This window comes from Mustelus asterias, unplaced genomic scaffold, assembly GCF_964213995.1.
Source record: "Mustelus asterias unplaced genomic scaffold, sMusAst1.hap1.1 HAP1_SCAFFOLD_2024, whole genome shotgun sequence".
Classification (NCBI taxonomy): Eukaryota; Metazoa; Chordata; class Chondrichthyes; order Carcharhiniformes; family Triakidae; genus Mustelus; species Mustelus asterias.
In genome coordinates this window covers 58,821-66,604 of record NW_027591969.1, presented here as the reverse complement: position 1 = coordinate 66,604, position 7,784 = coordinate 58,821, and the positions used below count along the sequence as shown (strand labels likewise).

Sequence of the window (7,784 nt, the reverse complement as noted above, 5' to 3'; positions counted from 1 at the left end):
CATCTACGCTTGCTTTCTGTTGTTTGGCAGCTTCTCACTATTGAAGCTGAGGTGCAAATTTTTGGAATTTTTTTATTTTGTTTTGTTTGGTGTACTTGAATCCCACAGCCTAGAGGCCGCTTCGACGCACCCAAGTTTTTTTTGGTTTTGCACCCTCTTTTTCTATATATGCTTACCAAGGTTTTTGTCGTCTTAATCTCCTCAATCTCTCTGGGCTGCTGTCGTGTATTTTGCTTCTCTTGACTTTCTTCATGAGGAAAACTGTTATCAACTGGCCGACGTCCTTACAGATTCTCTGCGCACTGATGCTGCGTGAAAGCAGTGGGTATTACTGCACGGAGGTATCTCACAGGTTTTCCACAACTTCTAAAACAACGTGGATACATCTTTTTTTGTTAAGCCTATGGGTGGTAATAACTTCAGAATTGCCGCCGTCTGCTTGTAGACATCTTTCTGAAAGCTTTGGGCCGCAACGATGACAGTTGGCGTAAATCGGCATCGTACGTTGCTCATTTGCAGTTTGTGTTGTGACCTTTTTATTTCTGGTGGAAAGAAAAATGAAGGAGGTCAGAAAAGCGTACTTTAACAAATCATCAAAGTAACCTTTTTGTGAGCAGCTCCATGAAGTCAAACAGAACTTGTGAATTTTCAGTGTTGACGCCATCCAGTGGAACGGGATTATGGTTGATATGGGGGTTTAAAGCAGTGAATGGGTTGGCCCTGAAGAGAGAAATAATATTTAAAAATTATTAATATAAAGAAAAACCTGAAGTTTAGCAAACGCTGGAAATACACAGCAGGTCTGTCAGCATCTGAAACAGTAAAAGCAGCTCATCATTTTCATCTGAACTGAACTTATTCTGAATCTCTCGTCCAGGGCTCCATGAAAGGTGCGAACAATGACACATGGATAAACCCTCTCTCTACGCAATTTTCCAAAATGGGATTACTGGTAAGAACAGCTTTACTGAACACACTGGAGATCTGATGTGCCTAATTTGCTGCTTAAGTTTATCACATTAAGCCTGCTGCTGACTAACCTAATTACTCTAAGCCCCACAACAAAAAGGTGTACTCTTGTGACATAAAGTTGACGGACTGAAATGTATTGCAACATAAGCTGATGCATCATTTAGACCTGATTAGAATTGTGAACACAACACATTGCCTTATGTAATAAATTGGGGCCAGTTGGTTATAATGTGTCGTGTTACATACAAGCATACATACGACATACAAATTAGGAACAGAAGTAGGCCATTTGGCTCCTCACATCTGTTCTGCCACTTGATAAGATCATGGCTGATCTAACTACCCCAATACTCTTTCACACCCTTGTCAATAAAACTCTATCTACTTGTTGGCGGTATTTGAATCATAGAATCCCTACAGTGCAGAAAGAGGCCATTTGGCCCATCGAGTCTGCACCGACCACAATCCCACCCAGGCCCTACCCCCCTTATCCCTACACATTTACCCGCTAATCCCTCTAACCTATGCATCTCAGGACACTAAGGGGCAATTTTAGCATGGCCAGTCAACCTAACCCGCACATCTTTGGAGTGTGGGAGGAAACCGGAGCACCCGGAGGAAACCCACGCAGACACGAGGAGAATGTGCAAACTCCACACAGACGGTGACCCGAGCCGGGAATCGAACCCGGGTATATTTATTTCAATGCTAGCGTTGAACAATAGAAAAAAATCACATGCTTTAATGCATCATATACTTTGTGTAAAACATTCCCAATTTATTCCCACCATTATTGTCACCACTATAGAGTTAGAGTCAGAGGTTTATAGCATAGAAGCAGGCCTTTCGGCCCAACTTGTCCATGCCATCCTTTTTTTAAACCTCTAAGCTAGTCCCGATTGCCATGTTCGGCCCAGATCCCTCTATACCCTTCTCACCCATGTAACTGTCTAAACACTTTTTAAAAGACAAAATTGTACCCGCCTCTACTACTGCCTCTGGCAGCTTGTTCCAGACACTCACCACCATCTGTGTGGAAAAAATTGCCCCTCTGTACACTTTTGTATCCCTTTGGTGGTTAGGGGCTGTAAAAGACTGGGCCTTGTGATTGGGGACTCCACAATTAGGGGGACAGATAGGAGGGTCGGAACTAAAGGTAGGGACTCAGGGTTGGTGTGTTGCCTACCAGGGGCTGGGGTCCGGGATGTGTCTGACAGGGTATTCAGGACTCTTAGGGGGGAGGGAGATAAACCACAAGTTATTGTACATGTGGGGACACACGACATAGGGAGGATAGGGGAAGGGGATATTAGGCAGGGATTTATGGAGTTGGGGTGGAAACTAAAGGCCAAGACTGACAGAGTGGTTATCTCTGGACTCTTGCCTGTACCACGGGATAGTTTAGAGAGGAATAGGGAGAGGGAAGGTTTGAATTCATGGCTGAGGGGATGGTGCAGGAGGGAGGGGTTCAGGTACTTAAGCAATTGGGGCTCGTACTGGGGAAGGTGTGACCTCTATGAGAAGGATGGTCTACACCTTAATCAGAAGGGGACCAATATCCTGGGGGGTAAATTTGCTAAGGCCATGCAGGGAGGTTTAAACGGATTCGGGGGGGGGGGAGGGATCCTGAGTAGTGGGGCTGAAAGTGAGGGATGCATGGATGGGGACTGCAATGCACGGCATTGCAGAGGTGGGGTGGAGCAGGGTTTGAAATGTGTATACTTCAATGCCAGGAGTATTCGCAATAAAGTGGGTGAACTTGCAGCGTGGATCAGTACCTGGGACTTCGATGTTGTGGCTATTTCAGAGACATGGATAGAGCAGGGGCAGGAATGGATGCTGCAGGTCCCGGGGTTCAAATGTTTTAGTCGAAGTAGGGAAGGAGGTAGAAGAGGGGGAGGGGTAGCATTATTGGTCAGAGATTGTATCACAGTGTCAGAGAGGAGGTTTGATGAGGACTTATCTGTTGAGGTAGTATGGGCGGAGATTAGAAATAGGAGAGGAGAGGTCACCCTGTTGGGAGTCTTTTATAGACCTCCTAAAAGTTCTAGAGAGGTTGAGGAAAGGATTGCGGAGTCAATCCTGCTTAGGAGTGAAAGTAATAGGGCAATTGTTATGGGGGATTTTAACTTGACTAATATTGACTGGAATTGTTATAGCTCTAGCTCGTTAGAGGGGTCAGTTTTTGTTCAAAGCGTGCAGGAAGGTTTTTTGACTCAGTATGTAGACAGGCCAACTAGAGGTGAGGCTATATTGGATCTGGTGCTGGGAAATGAGCCAGACCAGGTGCTAGACTTGGAAGTTGGTGTGCATTTTGGTGATAGTGACCACAATTCGGTTACGTTCACCTTAGTGATGGAAAGGGATAGGCATGAACCTCGGGCCAGTGGTTTTAGCTGGGGGAAGGGTAATTATGAGGCTATTAGGAGAGAATTAGGAAACATAGGTTGGACTAGGAGATTACAGGGACTGGGAACGTCCGACATGTGGAGTTTTTTCAAGGAGCAGCTACTGCGAGTCTGTGATAGGTATGTCCCTGTCAGGCAAGGAGGAATTGGTAGGGCTAGGGAACCGTGGTGCACCAAAAAAGTTTCTTTGTTGGTTAAAAAGAAAAAGGAGGCTTATGTTCGGATGAGACGTGAGCACTCGGGTAGTGCACTAGAAAGCTTTAGATTGGCTAAGAGGGAGTTGAAGAGCGAGCTTAGAAGGGCTAAAAGGGGACATGAGAAGACTTTGGCGGATAGGGTTAAAGAGAATCCTAAGGCGTTCTATAGGTATGTCAAGAACAGAAGGTTGGTTAGGGCAAGTTTAGGGCCAGTTATAGATGGCAGAGGGAAGTTATGTGTGGAACCGGAGGAGATTGGTGAAGCATTGAACCAATATTTCTCTTCGGTGTTCACGCAAGGGGACATGAATATAGCTGAGGAGGACACTGGGTTGCAAGGGAGTAGAATAGACAGTATTACAGTTGATAAGGAGGATGTGCAGGATATTCTGGAGGGTCTGAAAATAGATAAATCCCCTGGTCCGGATGGGATTTATCCAAGGATTCTCTGGGAGGCAAGAGAAGTGATTGCAGAGCCTCTGGCTCTGATCTTCAGGTCGTCGTTGGCCTCTGGTATAGTACCAGAAGATTGGAGGTTAGCGAATGTTGTCCCATTGTTTAAGAAGGGGAACAGAGACTTCCCCGGGAATTATAGACCGGTGAGTCTCACTTCTGTTGTCGGCAAAATGTTGGAAAAAATTATAAGGGATAGGATTTATAGTTATTTGGAGAGTAATGAATTGATAGGTGATAGTCAGCATGGTTTTGTGGCAGGTAGGTCGTGCCTTACTAACCTTATTGAGTTTTTTGAGAAAGTGACCAAGGAGGTGGATGGGGGCAAGGCAGTGGACGTGGTATATATGGATTTTAGTAAGGCGTTTGATAAGGTTCACCATGGTAGGCTTCTGCAGAAAATGCAGATGTATGGGATTGGGGGTGATCTAGGAAATTGGATCAGGAATTGGCTAGCGGATAGGAAACAGAGGGTGGTGGTTGATAGTAAATATTCATCATGGAGTGCGGTTACAAGTGGTGTACCTCAGGGATCTGTTTTGGGGCCACTGCTGTTTGTAATATTTATTAATGATCTGGATGAGGGTATAGTTGGGTGGATTAGCAAATTTGCTGATGACACCAAAGTCGGTGGTGTGGTAGACAGTGAGGAAGGGTGTCGTAGTTTGCAGGAAGACTTAGACAGGTTGCAAAGTTGGGCCGAGAGGTGGCGGATGGAGTTTAATGCGGAGAAGTGTGAGGTAATTCACTTTGGTAGGAATAACAGATGTGTTGAGTATAGGGCTAACGGGAGGACTTTGAATAGTGTGGAGGAGCAGAGGGATCTAGGTGTATGTGTGCATAGATCCCTGAAAGTTGGGAATCAAGTAGATAAGGTTGTTAAGAAGGCATATGGTGTCTTGGCGTTTATTGGTAGGGGGATTGAATTTAGGAGTCGTAGCGTTATGTTGCAACTGTACACAACTCTGGTGCGGCCGCACTTGGAGTACTGTGTGCAGTTCTGGTCCCCACATTACAGGAAGGATGTGGAGGCTTTGGAGAGGGTGCAGAGGAGGTTTACCAGGATGTTGCCTGGTATGGAGGGGAGATCCTATGAGGAGAGGCTGAGGGATTTGGGATTGTTTTCGCTGGAAAGGCGGCGGCTAAGAGGGGATCTTATTGAAACATATAAGATGATTAGAGGTTTAGATAGGGTGGATAGTGATAGCCTTTTTCCTCTGATGGAGAAATCCAGCACGAGGGGGCATGGCTTTAAATTGAGGGGGGGTAGTTATAGAACCGATGTCAGGGGTAGGTTCTTTACCCAGAGGGTGGTGAGGGATTGGAATGCCCTGCCAGCATCAGTAGTAAATGCGCCTAGTTTGGGGGCGTTTAAGAGATCCGTAGATAGGTTCATGGACGAAAAGAAATTGGTTTAGGTTGGAGGGTCACAGTTTTTTTTTTTAACTGGTCGGTGCAACATCGTGGGCCGAAGGGCCTGTTCTGCGCTGTAATGTTCTATGTTCTATGTTCTATGTTCCCTCGCATCTTAAACCTATGCCCTCTAGTTTTAGACTCCCCTACCTTTGGGAAAAGATATTGACTATCTAGCTGATCTGTGCCCTTCATTATTTTATAGACCTCTATAAGATCACCCCTCAGCCTCCTACGCTCCAGAGAAAAAAGTCCCAGTCTGTTCAGCCTCTCCTTATAACTCAAACCATCAAGTCCCGGTAGCATTCTGGTAAATCTTTTCTGCACTCTTTCTAGTTTAATAATATCCTTTCTATAATAGGATGACCAGAACTGTACACAGTATTCCAAGTGTGGCCTTACCAATGTCTTGTACAACTTCCAACAAGACGTCCCAACTCCTGTATTCAATGAAACCAAGCATGCTGAATGCCTCCTTCACCACTCTGTCCACCTGTGACTCCATTTTCAAGGAGCTATGAACATGTACCCCTAGATCTCTTTGTTCTGTAACTCTCCCCAATGCCCTAACTTTAGAGCTGCATCCTCCAGAGCCTTATCCCAGTGTTACACTGCACAGAATATTCAATCCAGTACATATGGAAAGAATCAATAATTGTGCTGTCTTGTTTTTAAAAAAAACTAAATACAAGAGTAAACTGATGGTGAGGATTTACACTGTAGTTCATCTCTGTGTGTTTAAACAGTAGTCAGCTCCATGTTTGTGTCACAAGAGGCATATAGTAATGGGGCTTGGTAAGCAGCCTTTTTAATGTTGTAAATTACACACGCTAATCCCATTGTCGACATTGACTGTTATGCGGTCTGCAATTTTGGTGTTTGTTGCATCAAGTTGTCCAGTTAAAGCTCACAGATCAAAACATCATCTTTTATTAATTCGTGGGACATGGGCGTCGCTGGCTGGGCCAGCATTTATTGCCCACCCTTGGAGGGCAGTTAAGAGTCAACCACATTGCTGTGGCTCTGGAGTCACATGTGGGCCAGACCAGGTAAGGACGGCAGATTTCCTTCCCTAAAGGACATTAGCGAACCAGATGGTTTTTTCCAACAGTCGACAATGGTTTCATGGTCAGCAGTAGATTCTGATATTTTTTATTGAATTCAAATTCCACCATCTGCCCTGGCAGGATTCGAACCCGGGTACCCAGGACATTAGCTGATTTCTGAATGAATAGTCTAGCGATAATACCACTAGGCCATCGCCTCCCTTCTTACCCCGGGTGATATTTGTTTATTGATTTCTCAAGTCCCTCTTGAGACAGGTCATCTGTCATTTTATAAAAAATAAAGTTTATTGCAGTTCTCTATCTTACTGCTGTTCTCTACTGATTCCTGAAGGGCAATAATATGGCAGTATTCTGCTTGGAGATGGTTTTAGACAATATATAAATGACATTTGAAAATAATTTGATTGCTTGTTTTGTTTGACATGAGATTCTAATCATGAATTTTAATTTTCGGCTGAGGGGTTTGGTGAGGTGGGACAACCATTCATCCCATGAATGAATTAATGTTCCCACCGTAATATATAGGAGAATACTGCTTTGGATTGATATTCCAATGTCTGAGCTGTAAACAAGCCAAACGCACAACTTTGCAGTGACTAGGGTTTGTCTGCTTTTGTTATTTACAAGCAAATGCCCGGTATGTGGTGTTAGATGCTCACCTTTCTCCTCTTAGACCTGGGGTCCAACTGAACCTATAACCACCTCTCCCTAACCACCCAAAATACAGCAGAACCCATGCACCCACTACCCTCTTCCCCCAGGGGCCCCGACCAACGCCCTTCACCCCCCCCCCCCCCCCCCCCCCCCCCCTTTTCCTTCTGACCCACAATCTCTCCCACATGTACACCAAAAGCCCTGTACCTGACAAAAGAACCCCACCTTACGCACGCACGCACGTGACTAACATGTACATTTTTTTAAAAAGGGAAAAGCTCCAGGGAAAAGAAGACGACAAGCCACGATACAAGGGCAAGGGACAGCAAGGGTTGAAGATGAGCCGAATGAAAAGTGGCAGAGCAAGAAAAAAAGGGGACATGTCCTCTCTCTATCCAACCCCATGAACCTGTAACGATTTGTGTAAAACTCCCCTCTCTCTCTGTGCTGAGTCCTGAACAGGCAGGGGTTTGGGAAGCCTCCACTATGATTAGATGGTCCAACAATATTTCATATAGTTTGAAGATGCTAAGATTGTGATTGAAAGAAACACAGTAACAAACTGGCAGCAGCAAACTCATAATTTAATAGTTTTAATTGTTATTACAATTTTTTGTTCC

General features: G+C 44.9%; 1 protein-coding gene across 2 annotated transcripts in view; it reads left to right on the top strand.

Moving 5' to 3' along the window:
• The first annotated feature begins 880 nt into the window (after positions 1-880).
• LOC144489229 (trinucleotide repeat-containing gene 6B protein-like) overlaps positions 881-7,784 on the top strand; it is a 29,668-nt gene continuing 22,764 nt past the window's right edge. The window contains exon 1 of one of the 2 annotated variants that reach the window (XM_078207070.1): positions 881-952. In XM_078207070.1, the coding sequence (XP_078063196.1) occupies positions 884-952 (69 nt within the window). In that variant the 5' untranslated portion in view covers positions 881-883. The remainder of the gene's footprint in view (positions 953-7,784) is intronic. The other variant, XM_078207069.1, reaches the window with a different exon arrangement.